This window comes from Emydura macquarii, unplaced genomic scaffold (genome assembly GCF_026122565.2).
Source record: "Emydura macquarii macquarii isolate MOO-44397 ecotype Brisbane River unplaced genomic scaffold, CSIRO-AGI_Emac_v2 contig_1790, whole genome shotgun sequence".
NCBI classification, from domain to species: Eukaryota; Metazoa; Chordata; order Testudines; family Chelidae; genus Emydura; species Emydura macquarii.
In genome coordinates, this window is record NW_027131927.1 from 3,245,374 (window position 1) to 3,267,797 (window position 22,424).

General features: G+C 42.5%; 1 protein-coding gene across 1 annotated transcript in view; it reads right to left on the reverse strand.

Annotated features, from left to right (window-relative positions):
• Nucleotides 1-2,613: 2,613 nt before the first annotated feature.
• BICRA (BRD4 interacting chromatin remodeling complex associated protein) overlaps nt 2,614-22,424 on the reverse strand; it is a 128,867-nt gene continuing 109,056 nt past the window's right edge. Inside the window, exons 8-16 of the mRNA XM_067556690.1 lie at nt 19,982-20,683; nt 17,286-17,478; nt 15,705-15,832; nt 14,779-14,904; nt 14,255-14,316; nt 12,975-13,123; nt 10,871-10,965; nt 10,021-10,123; nt 2,614-8,805 (exon numbers count right to left, since the gene is read on the reverse strand). Coding sequence (XP_067412791.1) covers nt 7,610-8,805; nt 10,021-10,123; nt 10,871-10,965; nt 12,975-13,123; nt 14,255-14,316; nt 14,779-14,904; nt 15,705-15,832; nt 17,286-17,478; nt 19,982-20,683 — 2,754 coding nt within the window. The 3' untranslated portion in view covers nt 2,614-7,609. The remainder of the gene's footprint in view (nt 8,806-10,020; nt 10,124-10,870; nt 10,966-12,974; nt 13,124-14,254; nt 14,317-14,778; nt 14,905-15,704; nt 15,833-17,285; nt 17,479-19,981; nt 20,684-22,424) is intronic.

Below are 22,424 nucleotides of genomic sequence, written 5' to 3' on the forward strand. Positions count from 1 at the left end.
AAACAATTTAATATACATTTTTTATATATATGTGTATATATAAAAAATAAAATGCCAAATATTTTAGCCTGGGAATTGTCATTCCTTATTGCTACCTAACCAACCCTCTCATTACAGATAATGAAGGGCAAAGAGGGGACACTGCGAGCTTTGACCTCTAGTGTTTCCAAGGCAATCCAAAAGGGGGTTCTCTCCTTGGATTTTTTATCTTCATGCTCTGTGGTACAGAGCACTATTCAAACACAAAATTAAAATCTCAGTAATAACAACAAAAATCAATCACCTTTGGTTTGCTTGTCTTCTAACAAGCCCAGGCTACCGTGATAAAACAGGAGACCTCCCCTCTTAAGTAGAACCAGTGCTTCAGAATGTATCAAAGGCAGTATACAAGCAACAACCCTTAAAAAGTTTCATTGAGAAGGCTTCCTAAATGGAGGAATTAAAATACACCTGGTACAAAGGCAAAATTTATCAGGCAGTTTTGTGAACTGCTACACAGCATGAAGTGAATGGAAAAGCAACACTGCTAATTTTTTTTAAAGTAAAATATTATTAGAAAGACCTGTGGGAACAGAGGTACAGACCTGATACATAACTATCCAAAATGCCTACATCAGTGGTGGATGGTCTAATGTTAAAACACTCTTGTCAAAGAAAAAAAGTAGACCCTTGACTTCTTATTTTTCATTTTTGGTTAAATTGCGCCCCCTAAAAATTGTCTTCATTAAACTGCAAATTTTCCTTAAGACACAAACTTTTCTCTACTTCACAAGACACATAAAGGGTTAAAGAAGAAGAAATTGATGTTGAAGAATAGTTTGGGTGAACAGTCACTGTCCAAAACTTTCTACTTGCTCCAGCAGTCATCTTATCTTCGTTTGGAGGTGTAAAGAATGGTGATGTCTTTTCCTATATTGCTGTTTTCCAACAAGGACAACACCTCAGGGGACATGGGAACATTCCGTTATGTGCATAAAGGAATTGGAAGTGAATAGGATGGGTAACAAACCCTAATGTTGGACTTCAAAGTTTCTGTCACAGGTAAAGAGAGGTTAGCTAATAAAAGGTGTGCAAGTGACAATAAGGCCAGGTGGTAAAAAGAGAGCCTGCACGTGATGTTTCATTCCCAGCTAGTCATCCCCCAAAAGACTACGAAATGTTTGACAACTCTGTACTTTCACAGGTGGAAGGACTTGATTGCATAAGCTTTTCTATTCCCTTTGTTAAGTGCATTCACAGTTATGAGAGTTAAATGCACACTCTGAAATATGCATGTCTTGAGTATTTTTGATCTACACTCTGTTGTGAGCATGTACTGAGTTGGGAAAAAGGTGGCAGAGGCAAGAATGATCATGCAAAATTAACATTAAATATAAAAATTAAAAACACAGAACAAACAAGGGATATGGGTATGTTCAAAACTCCTCAAGAGTAACCTGGACAAATGTCTTAAGGACATTTGTGTTCACATAAGGGATCCAGTCCGCCCACCACAATAATTCCCCTTCCCCACTGCTTTTAAAGCAAACTCAGATTCTTGGAAAATACTTGACTCCATTCACTGATTTGCAATAGCTGCCCCTGGTGTTCTAAATGAATTACTTTCCCCTTTTTATGTGAAGTAACGAGGGGCATGTGAATACTTTTAAGGCCTCTTTTTGGTAAGAAATGAAGAGAGGGAGAGAGAGAGGCAAATAATAGGGTCCAGATTTTCAAAAGTCCTCAGCATCCAGTAGATCCCATTGGGAATAATGGGACCTGCTGGGTGTTGAGTATATTTGAAAATCAAGCCATTTCATTTAGATGCCTAAATGTCAGCTGTTGAATGTTGAGCCATCTTGAAAATCTGATCCCAGAGGGAGAAAAAGGAAAGTTGCTGATTCCCTATATATTTCTAGTTGAGTCTCTTGCAGCTATAACAAAAGAGTAGGCTGTTGAATTTTAAATGGGGGTTTGCAGATTTCAGGGCAATGTTAAGCACCAAAAATTGGTTCAGAAAAGGAAAGATACCTGGATGATTCACAAACTTCCACATATCCTCAGAGTTTGAACTATGTTTGTAATCAGCATATGAGAATATGTAGGAATTTGAATGCAGTTATGGCAAATTCCCAATCCCTGGAAATGAGATTTATGATTTCTTGGAAAGAAAAGGAAGAAGCAAAAGAAAAAATAATAAAAGATTTATATGGCTGAATGCAGTTCATTTCGTTCCCTATCAAGAGCTCAAGCAGCTAAGCTCCAGCACAACTTGCTGGGCCTAACTTGTTCCGTTGGTAAAACACTGGGACATCAGCCAAGGGGGTAGCCTGTGTTTAATCTGCAGCCTGATCATGTTTCTTTTTTCACATGCAGAAAGCTGCAAACATAACATGAATTTGGAAGTATATGAAGCAGCTACTTATTAGATACCTCCCAGAACGAGGCCAAACAGTTCGGTCTCTTAAAGCATACATTCAGGAGACAAACTGGAGCCTCTAAAGCATGTAAGACGGTAGCGCGTGTATGAAAAAAGGATTTAGATCTACTTTTTAAAAAAATTAACGATGGTTTAAAAAAGAGGACAACAGAAGGAAGGTTAGGGGGATTCCTGGGAACCATAATAGATTAAGGCCACATATACACTGGTTTTGCAACCAATTTTAATAGTGGCCAAAAGGGGGTTTAACAATGTGTTTGGCCAATGCTGACAGTGTCAAAAACAGTAAACCTGCTCGTGCCTAGTAAGGAACCTACAACAGAGCCTTTTAAAAATATATTTTTTTCCTTAAAAATACATCTAACAAAGTTTGGGCCCATCCACCATGGCTGACCATACTGTGTTAGAAACCTGTTTAACTTTGTAATGCCAGAATAGACTTGGCTAAAGATCAAGAACTTGCAGCCTGAAGGGCCCTATTGATGTAGCAGGTCAGTGAGATGCAGGTCCACAACAGGTCCACAATGTAGGGGTCTCTCTGTGACAGAGTGAGAGTAGCCTGAGGCTGACTCACCACTGTGTGCACTTGGTACTGTGGCACTGTCCCCACAGGAGTGGAACTGAGGTTAATGGATTAAGTAACAGGTGATTAACCACTCAACAAGGGGATTCAGCTGTCTCCTGATGATGGTTAAGAGAGAGACAGGAGTGAAGGCTGGAAGGAAGAGCAAAGGAGCTCAGGATTTCAGAAGGTGAGATCTCTCTCCCCCTCTTGCCCCAATAAAGACTTGAGGAAAAGACGTAAGCTGTGGGGATGAAACACTTGTATAGCATATCGTAAATAAAGCACATGGTGGTCATCCGACCCCGAAGCATGTGAGACTGTTTGCAGCAAGGAATCCAGGGTGAGATAACCCCAATTTGTGAAACTCCCTCACCTGGCTCCTCACATTACATATTATGCCATGACCCAGGACAGGCACTGACTGGGGGTCGTGCTGCTCTGACTCATGTGACATGAGCTGGGCACATTGATGGCTGGTGGAGGAATGTTCCTTGGATGCGAGCCTAAAGATATGGGAGAATCTGGGCCAAGTATAATCTTAATCTCCCCAACGCCCCGTTTGTGGAAGTAGCCTTTATGCTTATAAAATAGCTCCCCAACACCACTAGAGACACACGCACACACTGTTCTAATTCCTCCAGAGTCGGCAAACTTTCCATTCCTTCTTCCAGTGAAGTCAATGGGAGTTTTACCACTGATTTCAATGGGAACATAATTTGGCTCTAGGAAGGAATTCATTGGGATATACTGAATCTCAGCAGACAATATGATGAGACTAAAATGTGGAGGGACTGGTGTGGTGGTTGTGTCTTTCAGAATTCAATTCCTGTTGTTGGGATTGCTTTGGGAAAAAAACACTAAACTTCCACAGAATAATAGACAGTGGTGGCTTTATGTTTCTCAATAGTGACCCCTTATGGTTAATCAGCACACAATGCTAACAGCCTTCCTTCCACAGGAGTCTGATAAGCAGCTGCCATGCAGGGGCACTCATTAGGGATGTGGGCTGGGGATGGCAAAACTATAAATCAGTTTAAGAAAGGGGGAAAAAAATCCAGAAAAACTTCCAAATTCAAATGGCTTTAACTGATGACACTTGCAAGTTTTTTTCTGTTCTGTTCACCAACTCTCCATCATCCAAAAGGATGCTAATGCCAACAGAGAGGTACCTGGCTCCAGGTTCACAGATATGTTTGCTCTCCTTTCCCACTCTCCCTCAGGAACACTTTTGCAAATTCCATAGGTCTGGTAACAGGAGAGACATTGATATCTGAATAGTGTACATCTGTGTCAATGTCACAACCTTTGAAGTTTGATTTTCACTCTGCAAGATCTGTTTCTCTTATAAAAGCACACAACACAGGAACTTCTACGTTACCTCATGTAACCTGTTTTGCAGGTTATCTGTCAAGCCATATGGGTAGGAGATGTTTGTGTGTGTATATAAGAAGAGCAGGGGACACAAAAGTGGCACTTCTGTACTACCTCCATGGTTACAATTTTTTAGTAAGCCTGCCAGACAGAGTAATAGCTGACACCTGTTTTTCTCTGAATGCCCTGCTTTAAAGATGATCTCTAAAGGGAGTTTCAGTACTGAAGCCAAAAAAAGAAGGATCTGTTTTAAAAAATACGATCAGTGAGTTGAATATTAGGAGGATTGAAACCCATTGATTTATAGAACTCAGTGCAAGGAAGAAACTGAAGAAAGAAATACTGTAAAGGATCAAATACTAAAAGGTGCTAGAAAACAGGCTCACTCTCACATGAGATTGGGATGGGGAATCCCTCTGTGGCTGTAATACAACACTCTGCAGTTTTAAGTGTTATCAATTCAGTTGCGAGCAATGTATTTTAGGGGAGCAGGAGATTCTCACCTAGTTGATTTTTCATTGTGTATTTATTTTTAGCTTCCTGTTCATTTATTGTTATCTTCCTGTTATTTCACCTCCTCTTAATCCCCACTCTGGGCAGCTAAGAACACTGGGAGTGGAGTACAAGTTACTGTAACAAGGCACCTTTGATCATTATCTGTCTGTCTTGCCTATTGATAGAACAATTTTTAAAGGAGGAATTCCCTCTGTGCTCTGCAAGAGACGTCCTTTTGCAGAGTGACACCCCTTTACACACGTACACTCCAGCCCTGCAACAAGAGATGCATTCCCTCACAAATCCAATTCTCCAAGATAGTGCCTTGTTTGAACTGTGGGATCCCATCTAATGCAGCAGAGGCCTGCCAACATGAGGGTCTCTGAGCAGGTGATGTGCTGATACTACAACCCATTTGTATGGTATACATAACTCCTATGGTATGGTAATGAATGATGCTAATAAAGCTGTTGAAGGAAACAGGACTAATGGCACATCACAAATACTTGATGGCACTGATACAAAGCCCTAACTTCTACAACCCCCAATAAAAATGGAGGTAAATTCAGTGAAAAAGCTCCAACGAGATGAATGCCACACACACAGGTTATAGTGTCTACATACATACATACAATTAAGTTATGGTTACATACACACCCATGTGGGGGAATAGAGAAAATAAACCATGCATTTCCACTGTCACCACACATTGGGCAATGAAATAATAAGGCATGAGTGGGAATAAATAGATCCTCCTCGGACTTTCTGGCATTAGTCAATGTATTTTTTGGAAGCGCATGTGTGTGTGTTATTTTTAGTGAAATAAATGTGATGTAGTACAGCTCATGTTTCCTGGCATTTTCTGTATCACAGTATTCCCAGCCATTATCCAGGTGTCGGCCTAGTGTGAGACTGACCATGAGTATGGCGATAAGCTTGCATCAGAGAACTGGAAGGCTGGACTGGGATGACAGAGCCCCCACGCGTTGAAACAAATGTTTTACAACATGTCCTGATGTTAAATTCAGTAGGCAGCATTTAACTGATAAATCTAGGATTAGAGTATATGTGTGAATTCTAAAGACTGTGGTTGGAATCCTTAACTCAGGGCAGGTGTTAGGACTCAATCTTGACAAAGCGACTGGAAGTTTGTCAGCAAAAGGGCCTGGTATCTAATATTGGCTTTGATATATCACACTCACCTGCTCACATACATTTAATAGAGCTTCTAAACCTCCCTATATGCCTCGGAGTTCCAGTGCCTGCAGGATGTGAAGAGAAAGAGCAAGAATGGAAAGAACTAAAGGAAAAGTAAAATCAGGAACTGATCAAAAACAAACATAAAGGGGCAAGGCATAGTAAAAGTGTTCAGCGCTGCTATGAACAGGACGATTTGGGTCTGTCACTCAGTCTAATACTCTCACATCCCAGACTGCTAGAGGCTAGCAATGCTGCTGAAGTGGAGAGGAAGAAGTACCTTGTGTCATTCTCCTCTTCTAACTGATTAGGGAGAAGCACTGATAGAATCCTAAGGGAGCCCCATCCAGTCCTCCTTAGTCAGGAGGCAGATAGTCATGACTCAGGATCTCAGGACTACATGCTGTAAAACAGGGACCCTCTCTTTTATGGCTTTAATAAGGAAACAGGGGACCCCTATGAGAAAGCAGTAAGGGGAAGGTAACTGAGCTCATGGAAGAAGAGTATAAGAAAACATTTAAACAACAACAAATGATGAAAAAGCAGAAATGTAAAACATGTAAACATTCACTTGGCATTTTTGCTTTTTGCCTTTGCCTGGCTCCAAGCAGAACACTGCAACATGATGTCTTAGCCCCAGAGTGGTCTCTTATCAGCACAACCCCTGTAATGGAATGCTGCAGGGAAATGCCAGACCAGCTTCTCTCCTAACACAGCGTGAAAACACGTTGCCTGGTTGCTGCCAAAATACCAGGTTGCCATGGAGTACAACAAAAAGCAACATAACTCCCCCACCCCAGAGTAAATGATCACATGATGTTCCTCTCTCCCTCATCTCCCCTGTGCTGCTTTTGCTACAGTCCCACCCACAGCTACTCCCAAGGGAAATGTTTCTCTTCAAGTTGTAGGAGTAAAACTTAGAGGTTTATTTGTAAACTTTCTTTCTTTTTAATGATTAGTGTTTGCATTTCCTTTTTTTTTTTTTTTTGCCCTTTGTTGACCAATGAGAAGTTCCACAAGTCCATGCTTGATTCTTGAAATAACTTAAAAATTAACAATAAATTTTGCCTGTGGTGATTCCTGCAGAGTCCCCTTTTGCCTCCCACTGGCTTGACTTGCAATCTGTTCAAAGTATGAGGTTTTAGGGGGGCGGGGGGGAGGGGGGGGGGCGGAGAGGAGAACTGATCAATCAGATATTCAAATTAGCAATTTGTTACAGGATCTAAATTACACAGCCAGCACTACCTACGGGCCCCATCAATCCCCTCCCACCCGCCTGGTTGCTTCTCACTTGCCGTTATAGGGTGTATTTGATGAGATGAGTGTATTGTAAATCCAGCCTCAGCTTGTACTTTACAACATCCAAAACCCATCATATAAACACTTGGATGAAGCATCATTAGGACACCCTCTTCCCCCACTCCTGTTGGTGCCAGGCCCGAGCCCTCGGGTCTCTGGTAGGCGGCACCAATGATACCCATGGTGCTCGACCGTTTCAATAAGCAAGAGCTTCTTCTTCGGTCCTTGCTTTCTGTCCAGTTTCTGCTCTGTTTGGTTTTCTGTTATCTGTTCAACGTCCTTGCTCCAAGGCCACCATTGTGATTAGGGGCAAGGTAAGTGTCTGTACGATGGGCAGGTGAAGAGAAGGGGGAGGAAGAGGAGTTGTAAGAAGAGGAGGGTGTCCGGATGTTCTGGCCTCCAGTTTGAGGTTGCTGCAGGTTGAGAATGCTGTCAATGGCACTCTGTAGGTGCTCATTAAGGGAGTCATCCTGGGGGCTGTCACTGGAGAAGCTGGCATTATCCACATCAAAGGACTCCGACTTCCTGCGCTTGGCTGGGGGCAAAGGCACCTCCCAGGTGAGCTCTGAGCCAGAGCTGTGGTCAGGGGGCTCCGTTTTAATCATTCCGTGATAAAACTCATCCTCTACTTCCGCAAGTTCCTTCATAAGGCCACTGGTAGAGTCATCGGTCTTCGGAGGGGCAGGGCTGTCCTGCATCACCAGAGAACGGGCATCACTCCTGTTGAAAAACAGGAGCTTGGAACTCTCCTCCAGCTTGCTCTTCTCTGCCACAGACACAGCCCCAGCTGGACTTCCATGGGTTTTGTGAGAGGTGATCACACCCCTAGAGCTGTCCTCCTGCTTGATCACAAGGGTGCTGGGTGTTGTATCGACCTTTGTGCCCCCCTTCGGACAAGCATCAGTGGCTTTATCTGCTACAAAAGCATCCACATTCTCTCTGTAAGTCTTACGAAGTGGAAGCCTGCAGTAGGTCACAATGGGCTTTTTCTCCACAGGAGCTGAGGTTATATGGTCAACAGTCCCGTTCATTTGCCCGGCAGCGGTGGTGCCAGCAGCTGAAGACTGCTGGTCAGCTGTTTTGATGACTGTGCACACCGGAGGTGGCTGGTGAACTGGGTCCAAGGCAGTGTTGTGCACCACCTTGCTGAGACCGGCCTCCTGCTTGATCTTCAGCTTAAGCCCGATTCGGCTCCGTGCCTCATACGTTTTGATTGGGGGCTTGCTCCTCGAGGGTAGGGCGTCCTCATCTCCATCCAAAGAAGGTGAAGCTTTGGCCCATGTGACAGAAGGGGAACCTCCGCTGTGCTTGATAACCAGTTTGGTGGGGTGGATCTGGGTGGCTGTCTGCACTGGAGGCACCTTTATGTTCTCAGAAGCTGGGGTGATGCTGGATACAGAGGCTAGAGCCAGAGAGGAAGTGAGGCTCTGTGAGCGAGAGGATGATGAAACATACTCATCTGCAACAAAAACACAACGTCACAGTCCAGCCAAAGCAGCACACAGAGAAAACACCCATTAGAAAAATGGTAATAAGTGTGTGTCAACCATAAAACTAATAATTATTCTAGACTTTCTCTAGTACCTAACAATTACCCTTACTCATCCTAAAAAAATCCCCAAATCCATCAGAGAAGTTTTATCCCTATTTTACAGCAAATCACCATCGGAATTGGGATTAGAAACTCTGATTTGTATGTCCTTTCTTCAATCACTAGACAGTTTCTCCTTCATGAGAAAGGAGCATCGTGGCATCTCAGCAATTCCTTACTTTTGTAAACAAAATTAAATAAAATAAGTTTTACAAATCAACACTTACCCTGTTCCAGCTGGGATTTATTTTCTGTTCTGTAATTTCCCCCCTCTTGCTAGCTGCTTCTTCTGTTTCTCAGCCCCTTTTCTCTCTCCTCTTTGCTAATTTTCTCTGCTTCTGCCTCCTATATGGTTTAGTCCCTTACTGGCTCACCTTTCCCCATGTGCTTTCACTGAACACACAAGGAGAGGAACACAATCATTCAACAAGCCACCTGTGTTCCTTTGATCGTGAGTGCCCAGCAGGAACCATTTCAGAGCCCTGGTAATTTGGCTGTTCATGTTACAGACACCACTGCCTAGTTGCTCTTTCTTCTCTATGCTGTATAGATTTTCTCCTTGTTCCAAGGCTCTTTCCAATTCTCTCAAACTATGCCAAGCAAATACATATTACTGTGAAAAGATGCCATACGTTTACACAAACCCATTAGTATACAGGCACCTAAAATTAGGGCAACTGAGAACTGTAAACAATTTATCAGGAGCCTATAGACTGCACCTAATTTGTATAAAATGGAGAAGACTGTAGCCACTGACTTCTTTGATAGAGAGGGACACATGGAGGAGCCTACAGAACCCAACACACACTGCTCAATCTTGCTCTGAGCAGCCTTCCACTCAGATCATATGGAAACACTGTAAAAGGGGATTGTAGTCTCTGCAGACTGATTTCTCTGCATTACAGATGACGTTGGTTGTAAGCTTGCATGGGACAGCTCACTGGGTTACAAGTTCTCCACTCCTGCTTTAGTAATTTAAAAAAGGTAGGAAAATACTGTGTCTAGCTTCTAAAAGAGAGCGGTGGGTGGAGTAGCATATGAATAAGTAAGGTGCAGAGATAACAGAAATAATGTCTCCTTAACCTGGTTTCTCCTTTGCCAACTGTTTATCAAGAGCCAACATGGTCTTTTCTTCCTGAATAAACATTCGATCGATCATTACCATCTCTGCAGAAGGGCTCACTCTCTGCAGAACAAGAATGAAAAACAGGTGAGAAGTGAAGGAAAAGAAAGGCACATGAATCACAGAACAAAAATTAGGAACCTAATCTTAACCTACAAGCCTCTCCAGCTTCTGCTTCAAGAGGAACAAGCACTAATTCAAGGGTGAATTACCTTGACACATCACCAAATAATGCTTGTTCTCATGGAGCTAGCACAAGTCTCACCCAGGCACTGGAAGGCACTTTTTCTCACTTACGACATTTGGGAAGGGCTTTTCAAGCGTGTGGTTTATAGTATAGAATCTCTGCTTTCCTTGCAGCATGGATAAGGAGTCACAATTATAATATAAATTTGTAATCTAAATTAATGTGTCGTATTTCTGGGATGACCAAGCTTTCCTGTCCCCACTAAAAAAAAAAGTTCTAGGACTGCTGCAAAATTATCCCTCGCTAATGTCCTGTTTCAATTTAAAAGTAAAATAAAAAAAACATTAATTTATGTTGCTGTGATGAGTTCCTCCCAAAAGTAAAAGCCTTTTCACCAGTCTCCCTACTTATACTTGATCCTATTCTTGTTGAAATCAACTGAAAAGCTCCCACTGACTTCAACAGTGGAGGACTGAGTCCTTATACCTCAGCACAGTCATATTTAGTAAATGAAACTGCAATTCAAACTCTTATTACAAATGCATAGGACAGATTAGATTAGATAGATAATCATACTGACCATGATACCGGTGAGCACGTTAGCAAACATAGGCCAATCTTACCCGGGATTCCTCTAAGAGCAGCAGGCGGTATTTGTTCAACATAGCTTGTGTGCGTTTCAGCAGTTGGGTGGACACCATTTCAAACTCTTCATCTACTAAAAGAAGGGGTAAAGAAAGAAGGCTATTTGCTTTTTATACACACACATCACTGGGGCTAACTCCTTAGGTCTGAAAGTAAAGTCTTCATTTACTGAAAGACATTTTACATGACAGGATAAATGCAGAAACCGGACTAACGTTTTATATAAACATTAGTGTTATCAGTGGATTCAGCAGCAGCATTTGTGATTGCTTCTTCAAATGCTTTCCACATTACCTTAGATTTCTTCCTAAAGTATGTGGCTAGATTTAATTGCTCACATAACCATGTAACTGGTCTCATAGCTGGGGCAAAGGATCCTCAAGACAACAGATATTTTTCTCTATGTAACATCAAGTGCTTTTAAACTATCTCTACAGATTCAGGATTTTCCTGCTGTAACTGCAGATCATTGCCAGGCCAGGCCAGGCAAAGATTTGGCTACAAGTCTGGGTTGTAGTACAGTGCCAGGCAGAGCGCCAACTCGACATCTGGAGTAGAAGAGTGTTTCAGCTGACAGTTTTGAGGAACACAAGAATTGCCAGATTGGATCAGACCAGGGGCCCATTTAGCTCAGTATACTGTCTCAGACAGTGGGCAATACTAGATGGAAGGGACACAAAACACCCTGAAAGGACAACTATGGACTCATTTACCCACAGGGAAAGTTTCTTCCTAATCCCCCCGTCAGTCAGTGGCTGGCTTATGCCCTGAAGCAGAAGAGGTTATGTCCATATAATATATTTTGTATCCTGTCTAATGGAACCGTGGATGTTCTCATTATCCATATACATGCATAAATCCTTTGACTCCTGCTTAGCTCTTGGCTTCCATCATATCTTTTGGCAATTATTTCCATAGTTTAATTATGCACTGCATATAGATTTATGTTATCAGTTTCCAATGTGTTGCCTTTCAATTTAATGAAATGTTCCCTTTGTTCTTCTGTTATAAGAGGATAAATAAGAGCACCTGATTCACATTTTCTATACTGTTCATTATTTTACATTCTGATATTGTTTCCTTAAGAGCAAAAAAAAAATCACAGCCTGAAGACAACTGATATAACAATGCGGCTTTCTTGAATTTCAACATCCTGCCTCAACTGCACAATATTATAAATGGGTTTGTCATCTTTCTTAGTCAAAATAAATTAAGAATGACACTCCTCACAAAGTTGTATACTGTACTGTTGTAGCTGTATTGGTCCCAAGATATGAGAGAGATAAGGTGGGTGAGATAATTCTCTTCACGAAGAGAAGAATGATTCCACTAGATGGGAAGAAGAGGTTAAACTCTCTGCACTAACTAGTAACATGGAAAAGCTTATGTTATATATACACCACACAGATAAAGTGGGTGAGTTTTAAAATGTTAATTAATGTTCATAAAAATCTCTGAAAGCATATAGCACTAAGTACTAAAACTACTAATAGTTTTTATTTATACAATGCCTTGATTCTCAAGGGGCCTTTTACAAACTATGCATAGCACTCCTAAAACTATTTTGGGGAAATTCTATGGCCTGTGTTATACAGATCACAGTAGATGAGCACAATGGTCCTTTCTGGCCTTGGAATCTATGAAATGAAATGCAGCCACCTCAGGGTGGAGGATGACAACAGCAGCAACAGGAGAAAAAGAAATTTTGACCAAGGATACCTGGGTAAATTTCAACTCTTATGAAAAACCTTAAGGAATCATTAGTAGCCTTATCAAGCAAATAAGGACTCACTTTTTACTGTCTCATCCAAAAGCTCTGAACACAGAAGCCTGTGATGGAATTCAGTTTATCTAATTTTGAAAGAATAAATGGCTGAGACCTGCCAGATTTCAAACATTTGGTTCCAGAAAGTTGTTATGACCTCTCTCATGCCAACATCAGAAGAGGTCTGAGTTTACTTCCTGAGGGTGAGACCCACCTCCACTCTGTTGCTTAGCTAAGCTATGGTAAGTTTAAAACACTTTGCTATAATTCTAGTACTATTAGTTATCATCCCTCTTTGTATACGCAGCTGAACTTACCCTTCCTATAGTCATGGGTAGAGGGAAGCATCCCCTGGTAGACATGATAGGGTAGAAGCCTTTGTAAGGCATCCTCAAATGATCGGAATGAAGTTTTATAGTCAGGGTGCAACACTGCTCCCTGATGTTTATGTAACTGTTCCAAGAAACTAAAAAAAAAAAAAAGGAGAAGGACAAGTCAGACAGTTGTACGGAATGTATGGAAAATAGAGATTCAAAAGGAGACATATCTATAAAAGCATTATGGTGAGTAGTGAAAATTCTTATTGCCCCTCCTTCCAATATGTACATAGGCTTTTTGCAGTGATTGTAGTACGAAATACATAGGTGTTCTTAAACTTACCTTCTCTGTCTGCAGAAAATGAGCAGTTTTATATGTGCAGAATGTGAAATACATGTATGTGCATACACTAGGAAGACACACAATTACCAATCCCTGCTAATACTGTATGTAGTTTTATGGTTGTCAAAGGGCACTCAACTGAATTATACAGCATCTTGTGAGATTACTGGGCAACAGCAAGAGGATCATAGAACAGATGAAAGGTTCTTTTGATAGACAGAATGTGACCCAGACATCCTATAACTCAATTATAAAAGTGCCCCCTGGGAGTCTTCAAATTATATTACTACACAGTTTTACCAATTAAGGAAAATATAATTTATCTTAAAGATAAAATAGTCTCATCCTCCTTATACCAGCAATAAAGTTAGTTGAGCTAAAATGGGCAGCGATGGAATGTGGTCTGCTGTACACGTAGGAAGTACTATATGCAAACAGGGCACACATGGATATAAACAAAAGCAGTGGAATACATAGCTGGCCATATTATAGGTGCATATATGTGTGTATGCACATGCTAAACACACTAATGCAAAATGAGAATGAGTGTAATCAGGGAGAAGGAAGAATGACTGACCATATAGAAAAAGAACCACAGCAAAATTAGAATTATCCTCTTCAGTGTCAAATGTACATTTGACCAAGTGTCACCTATGTGGCTCTCTGGAGAAACACTGAAGAGCATCCTACATTACTGATAATTGCCATGCCATGATAAAGTGTCATGCTCCCTCCTCAAAAGAGTGGGTTATGGTGCAAAACATTACTCAAAGGGTGCTAATATGCCCAAATAGAGTATGCAATGAGATGACTCCAAAGTTAACACAGATGCAGGATATTCTGTTAAACTTTAACCTTACTATGGATGTGGTGTTACCACTACCATTATACTGCTTTCTTTACCTTCTTAGGCTCCAACTCTCTGGTAAACACTTACCAAGCTTCTTTGCTGGGCTGTAGTGTAGGAGTTTTTTTCAGACTTCCAAGCTTGCTATCATACTGTTAAGAAAAAAAAAAGAATGCACATGAAAGGAATGATCAGTAGATTAGTTTTACTCTGCAGAGAATAATGACTAAGGGAGAACCATCCAGCTCACATTAGAGAGAACTCTTCCTGTTTAGTGGATTAATACCAGGAAATTGGAGAATAAAATGGGAGAAATATCAGTTGGATGATTTTGGAGATTCTGGACAAAGTGCAGAAGAAAATGGAGAATTCCTGCTGACAACTCTAAGTAAAGAAAAACAACTTTGCTCACTTTAAACATGGCAGTTTTCAGGTGGCAGAAAACACACAGCTTCCTTTGGAACTTCCACACCAATAGGATGGTAAAAGAATTTGGAGCTATTCTATTATTTGAAGGAAAACTTAGCAGTCTCCACTAGATGTACTGTATCAAAAAGGAAAGCTTTCCACAGAATTACAGTTTAAAAATCTGCTACACATTTGTGTAAACTCACCTGTTGCTGGGTTTGGACTGGGACTGAAGGCATGAGTTGTGATGATCCTTTCCCAACTACCTGGATCTGCAAGGGACCTTTTCCAAGGTTCAGGCCTGAGATAGAGCTAATCACTCCAGGCTTGGTCTGCAGGAGAAACAAAGGATCTCTTTTATTTGGGATCCCAATATGAATTTAATGACTACAAATTGATTACCAAAACACACAGCAAGAAACTACTCTCCAAGAGGATGTCTGTTATCAGCAAAATGACTTAAGATGGAATTCCTTGCTGTTGAGATGCAAACATCTATGAATAAAATCTTTCTTGATAAGTAATTATTTTAACTTGCATTTCTAGAATATTCATCCCAACAGTATTTGCCATTAAATACATTGGGAAGTACATTAATTCCCTCAAGGAAGAGGAGCAAAACTCCCATCCCCTTCCCCAGTGGCCTAATTAATATTGATAAGGATAATTATTTGTTTTCTTTTTGTCTAAGGCTACGTCTTCACTGACAGCAGCAAATTCGCCGCTGTCAGATCGATTTCTCTGGATCGACTGAGTGGTCAGTGAAGACCCGCTCAGTCGATCCAGAAATCGACGTATTAAGACCACCTTTTCAAGTGGCGTAGCGCTGCGTCGTTCCCGTCGGCGCAGTGCAGTGAAGACGGCGCGCAGAAGAGAAGCAGAGAAATCGATGGGAGTTACGCAAGTTTTTTGTATAGCTTGCGTAACTCCGGTTGACTGCCACAGAATCTCGGAGGTAAGTGTAGACAAGCCCTAAAAGTTCATAGTACTTATAAAATCAATAATTATATGACATATTCAAATGGTTTCTGAAAGCTAATTTCTTCTTTTCGCACAAAAAGAACAAACCTGTTTTGTTCATCATTGAAATGGACAAACTATTGAGAAGAAGAATTAAAAATGAAGCTCTCACCTGAACTGGCTGCTGTACGGCAAGAGATGTTCCTGGTTTCCCTTGCACTGTAGTCACCTTCACCCCAGAAACAGCTGTGGAGCCACTGGAAAATGTTTTACTCTCTGCAGGAACGGGAGCAGCTATACCTAGCAAATATAAACAAACAGATTTTAAAACACGGTCCAAGTTTAAACAACAATAGCAACATATCTTGGATTCCTGCAGCATGTTCCATGTAGAAGTATTGGACAAAATTTTCAAAGGCACCTAAATGACTTAAATGCTTTTGAAAATTTTGCCCTTTACTTCAGCTATCACTGAAATGCAGCCACTTCTGCCAGCTGTTTAACAGCACACAGCAAGACTCCATAACAGGACAGCAAAGAAGTGAAGAAGACCACCACATAATTCAACTGAATACTAATGCAGGGGATTGTAGGGAAGTAGAATGCAATCATCAAAGTCGGAATTTGGCCATGACATGTGCCAGGGGATCTTAACAATCATAAGTGGGAAAATTTTTAGTTTTATACCCATGCAAAAATCATTACTATCAGTAGAGCAGAAAGAGATTGAAAATCTAAAATACCACCACACTGAAAATATGTATTTTTTTTCCTTTCTCTTTTTAAATGAATGAAAATATGTGGACCTTCTTTTCAATATCTTAGATTAGTTTGTTCAGTGTACCATGGGCATTAAAAACAGTATCAATTTCCCATTTGTGAATGTGCATGGGAGCAGATGATAGGTGCATAAAAATAACAGAAAGGCACAGTATACAAATCTAAATAAATAAATATAGAGGGAAAAAATATGGAGCACCTGCAGTCTAAAATTCATCCCTGTGCAAAGGACAAGCAGAAGGCCTGTGTAAGATTTAAGTCCCAATTAAATCTTTAAATTAGGGTTTAAGTGAGAATTAAGTGGTGCACTGACCCCAAACTAGTCTTCTGCACCCATACCTCTCAAAGAGCTTTACACAAGAAGGTAAATATCATTATTCCTATTTGTCAGATGGAGAACTCGTGGCTGAAAGAAGTGAGCATCTTGCCCAAAGTGACACAGCAGGTGAGTAGCAGAACAGCTATTAAGGATATCTTGACTCTCCTTTCAGGGCCCTTATCTACTTCACCATGCTGCCCCCTGATCAATGGAAATACTCCAGATTTACATTTTGTGAATGAGAGAAGCATGGGCCCATGGACTTCAATGGAAGTTGAGAGCACTCAGCTGCTCACAGAATCAGGCCCTTAGAGAGAAAGATGATGAATTTCCCAACATCATTTTTAGAATAACTTTTCTTACTGTATATGCACTTTGAAGTATGGAGGGGAAACTATGGAGAAAAATAGGAAGTTGAAAGTCACAGTCCAACAGAAACTAATGGAATTTCCCCTTCCCAGACTGTTTCCCCTCACCAAGCATGCATGAGGCATGGCTTTAGTAGCTTACACGTTGATGTTGTTTTGATCAACACCGATGTCTGCTGCAGCAGTGCTGCGAGCTGTTCTGGCTGCCCGCCTCCACCACCACCTCCTCCTCCCGCTCCTTCTTGTACTTGGCCCTTCCCAAGAACAGGAGCCACCTCACTCGAACCTGCAGAAGAAGGCTGGACTGCAGCGGGCACAGATGGGTGGCTGTGGACTGGTGCTTGTGTTGTTACTGCTACCGGCTGTCCTTGGCTGCTAACCAGGACAGATGAGGGCTGGCTGCTGAAGTGGCTCAGAGCTGATGACGCCTGACTGGTGGAAGTCTGGTGTTTCGTTTGCAGGATAATCCCCTGGGGCACCTGTGTTGGATAAATGGCATAGGCTGAAAAGACGCCCTGGCACCATCTCATGGTACATTTTATCCTTTTACTGTTCTTTTAATCTGCTATATGCCATAAATATTTCTACCCAGTAGCAAACACAGGAAGAAAGGGACCCTCCCTTGCTCTCATGTTTCCAACACAGTTCACTGGCTTCCATCCCATAGCCTCAGGATCTCACAGTATTAGGATGAGAATGTAAAGGAAACAAAAAAAGGCTTTGCTTAGCAGTGGGAATCTCCAGGTCTGTCAGCGACATGAATTTAAAATCATATGAACATGCCGTGTGTGCTTGAAATACAGTAGACTGGACCCAGACTGAGTCCTTTCAAGGAAAATTTATTTTTAATATGCAATTTAAAAAAACCTGAGTTTGGTTCCCCTTTCCCCTGCAGCTAAAATGAGAGTAAAGACAACTACTGAAATGTGCATTTTAAATTTTTTTTTTATGCTTTCTAAGACATAAGGGCCTGAGCCAACTCCCACTGTAGTTAATGGGAGTCAACCCACTAACATGAATGGCAATGGATTGGGACCTACAACTGTAGGGCGCAATGGTCAAAGTTCCAGGTTTGAAATACTTAGGCTTGGTCTACACTACAGAGTTAGGTCGATTTAAGGCCGCTTACGTTGAACTAATTATGTCAGTGTCCACACTACAATGGTGCTTCCACCAAAGTTAAGTAGCCTGCTACACAGACATAATAATTATCTCCACAAGAGGCGTAGTGCTTATGTCAATGTAGTTAGGGTGACGCAGTGTCTGTGCAGACACTGCATTACTTTCATGGCTGTTGGCTGTCAGCTGGAGCCCTCCCTCCCACAACCCCAGTGCTGACAGCCCAAGATGTCAGCAGGACATGGGCTCATAGCTGTGAGCCGACACCCCTGCTGCCACCTCCTGATGAGGGATTGGAGAGAAAGGGGAAGGGTAGCCCTAGCCTGGCCACTGCCTGGGTTAAGGCTCTCCTCCCTTGCCAATCCCTCACTGAGAGGTGGCCAGGCTCAGGCTCTCCTGACCCCCCACAATCCCTCACTGAGGTACTCCTGCTGTGAGTCCCATGTGGGGCTGACAGTTCCAGTTGTCAGCCCTAGGGCAGGAGGGAGGAGGCTGCAGCTGTGAGCCCCCCAGACAGCTGGAGCCTTAATGTGAAATAATAGCAGCTGTGAAACTGACAAGAATCTCAATTTCATTGCTGGTAGGTTCCCTGTTGTGAAATTGAGCCCCACTCCAGCTCACCACTCAGGTTGCTGCACTGGGACATGGGGAGGAGGGGTGTCTCACAGCTTGGGCTGTTGGGGTTGGAGACCCCAGATGTGAGCTGGCACCCGCCTCTGACAGCTGGGGAGTGGCAGAGGTGGGCAGCTGGGAGCCCCATGCCTACACCTGAGGCTGTTGGGCTCCACCTGTCAATGCCCCACTTCAGTCAGTGGAAGTGATCCTGGTGAAGATGTGCACCAGACAGACAGACAGATGGAGCAAGTGTGGACATGAACCACCACTTTAATTTCTGTGGTGGCTGTACAGCAACTTAAGTCAGCTTAATTTTTTAGTCGTGAGAAAATTTCCACTCCCTGGAAACAGGACTGAATCATTGCTGTCTGCTCTATGTGGATAGGAAAGATCCCATGGGGCACTTTTCACAGGAACATGAGTTTGCCTTTGACTTTGTCCAAAAATTTCTCCCCCCCATTTTGGTTCTTCAGTAATTCATGTTGCTAAAGAGCTTGGAAGAGGCCAAGCCCTATATAAATGCTAAATATTAAATAATTTGTTTTAATTTATGTACTATTTACATAGTGCCATGTACTTGGTAGCAAAGATGCACTCAGGACTTGTCTACGTGAACAATTAGTTTGTGGCAAGCTGGGGTGTGAATCTTTCTTGAACTAGTTTGCTGCAGACTAACCGTTCATATGCTAAGATACATTAACAGTTTGTTAATTCATTTTAATCTAGTCCTCTTTGAACTGGGACTATCAAAGTGAACTAACGAACTGTAAATGCACAGCAGCAGGGATACAGACAGGTAGAACGCATCAGGCTAACGCACAGTAGATTCACACCACAGCTTGCTGCAAATTAAATGTTTGTGTAGACAAGACCTTAAACAGCTCCAAAACAACCTAGAAATTATTCTAAATGGTTATTGTTTCCTAAAAGCTGACAATATGCTTGGCACTGTAAATGATACAAATATCATATTCCTTCCCCGAGTTCTTACTATTTTAAAAACAAATAAAACAAGATATAACCTTGGTAGTCCAGATGATCATTTTTAAGCTGGTGACTTTTGTGATTTGCATAACTATCCAAAAGGAGCTACACTGAAAATTTCCAATTTCCAATCCTTCTGACCCATCCGTTTGTCCTTATGTATGGGGCAGGGTGTGTGTGTCTTTTTAATTACTAGAGAGTTGTATTACATTTCTACAGACCCAGGCCAAGTTTAATTTCCCCTCTTTGATGGTAATTATTTACCTGCTGGAACCTGTCCAATAGCTGCTTCTGCTGGGGAGCGGGATTTGGAATTGCAGAGAGTGTCTGGAATTGATTCGGGACCATTTGAAAACTTCTCTGTTGTTCCGATGTAAGGTGAAGGGTCTGGGCTGGGACTGGTGGTTTGATTTGGCCCTGGGAAGGGAACTGGAAATGTGGGGAATGAGTATGCTGAGACTCAGTTGGAGCCTGGATTTGGGATTGCAGCCGGGCCTGCACCTGGGTCTCAGACTGGGGCTGGATCTGAGTGGCAAGCTGAACTTGTAGCTGCATGTGTGGAGGTGTTGCCAGCTGAGGCTGCCCTTCGGCCTGAGACTGTGGTGGCTGGAACTGTACCTGAGGCTGCGAAGGAGGTCGTAAGGGATGCTGGGGGGGACCGTGGGGAGATGATGTGATTTGATTCTGTATCACGTACAAGTTCTGCATTTGCGTCTGAGGGGTGCAGGACCGGGAGAGGGGTTCAGAAGGAGGCCTGGACAAAGTCTGTGGTTGGGAGGGAGGCCTTGAGTGAGGCCTGGAGGGTGGTCGGGAAAGTGGCTGGGGCTGTGATGGAGGACGGGACTGGTGGGGAGACTGCATCTGTGAGAGGTGTGCAGGCTGGAGTTGGGGACTCTCCCCCATTGGAGGATGAGGTAGCGAATGGGACGGGGAGGCTCCAGGGAGCTTCTGCTGCCCTGCAGGTAACTGAAACAGAAAGAAACAGGGAATAGGTTAGTTAGGGCTGACGTGTCTCACCACAATCCTCACATGTTCTTCAGGCGTCTTAGGATATGTCCAGAAAGTGAAAGCTGTACAAGAACTACTGTATCTGAGCTAGCTTGAATCCAGATAGCACTGGCAATAACAGTTACAACTATGCAGTGAAGGTTTCAGCGCGATGAGTATATGCCCGGTATAGCCGCTGGGTATATACTCAGATTGCAAGCTGTACTCTCTTCACTATTACTGTTACCTGTGCTATCTGGATTCAAGCCAACCCAGGTAAGCTTGCCTGTGCTCAACTTCTGGCGTGCAGACATACCTTTAAACTGTACTGCAAACCATTCCCTTAAAACGTAAAAAGTCTGGGGCTGCCAAACTACTTTTAAGTCCAGACATCTCGCTGAACTCAAGTCACTCTGTGATGGCCAACAAGGTTTACAAAGGCATCGCCTATGGCAACAAGAGCTTGAGGAACTGAGCTCTTTATGTCCCTCTCCTCTTCTGGTTTATTCCAGAGAAGCACTTCTTTGAGCTGACCAGAGCATACGTAGGATGAGATTTCAGGGGCACTGTTTCCAGCTCTCATACTTTCCACCAGGGATACTTGTGGGCATATTAGTGTCACCTGCAGATTTATTGCACTGGCTCAGCTGCTTAGAAGCTTGGCAGGAGCCAACGCCTCTTTTAAAAATGTTTTAAATGAGTAAAAGAAACAACGTGGGAATAAAACATGAAAGCATCTTCTATGGATGTTCCTTAAACTTCTGAAGACAGCTCCAAGTCTCAGCCATTGTAGCCAAACTTTCCCTAGAAAACCTATTGCAGCAGTGCAGTGTTTGTACCCAGCGTGTGTGAATCTAAATAATGCCTAGCCCTTTTGCCACACAACTCTGCATCATGAAAGAGGGGAGGGAGGAGTGTTCAGCTTCATTTTTAAAATGTGCTTAGGTTCTTCCCCTAGAGATGGGGTATGTCCTCTGAGCCCATGTGGCTTGGTTTCATTTACCCTCCTCTGTATCACACTGTCCTAGCTCCTTCCTAAGCTCTCTTTGAATTGCCTAGAACACTATGGGGCATACCCTTTGCTCCTTTCCCCCAGGACCTAATCAAAATGAAAGTGCTTTCCACCCAAAGGAACAAGCCTAAGCCCACTAGTTCCCCGCATAGTACAGTATTGTGCTACCACTACACTAGGGGCAACCAGCATTTTTAATGGTGCTAACCCTATGAAGGCACTGGCCATTGTGAGTCCCTTGGTATGAGAGCTGGGGCAATATCATGCTCTTATAAAATTACAGGGGTGAAACTGATCTATTATAAAGTCAAATTCTCAAGTCTTATTATGGCTAAGAAGTCTTTTGATTAACATGCCATTTTAATGTCTACCACAGTCCTTATTATAACCATTTACTACTAAAATATAAAGAATAAAAGAATAATAAAGCCTCTGGCAGGGACACAAATGTACCAGGACAGCAGCGTGCAAGTGTGAAGGGACAGAAGAAGAAAAAGCAACACAAGGCAGCAGCAGCTTCCAGCATTAGTGAGAACCAGCAGGCAAGCAAGCAAGAGCAGCAGGAGTTCAGAGAGTAGACAAACGGGCAAGTACCACAGATTGACAACAAGGGCCAGAAGGGGGTATGTTTGGAAGGGGAAAGAAAGATTCAATAGCCCTTCTGATGCAGCAATGCCTGGATATGTCCCAGTTTCCAAATACAAAGGA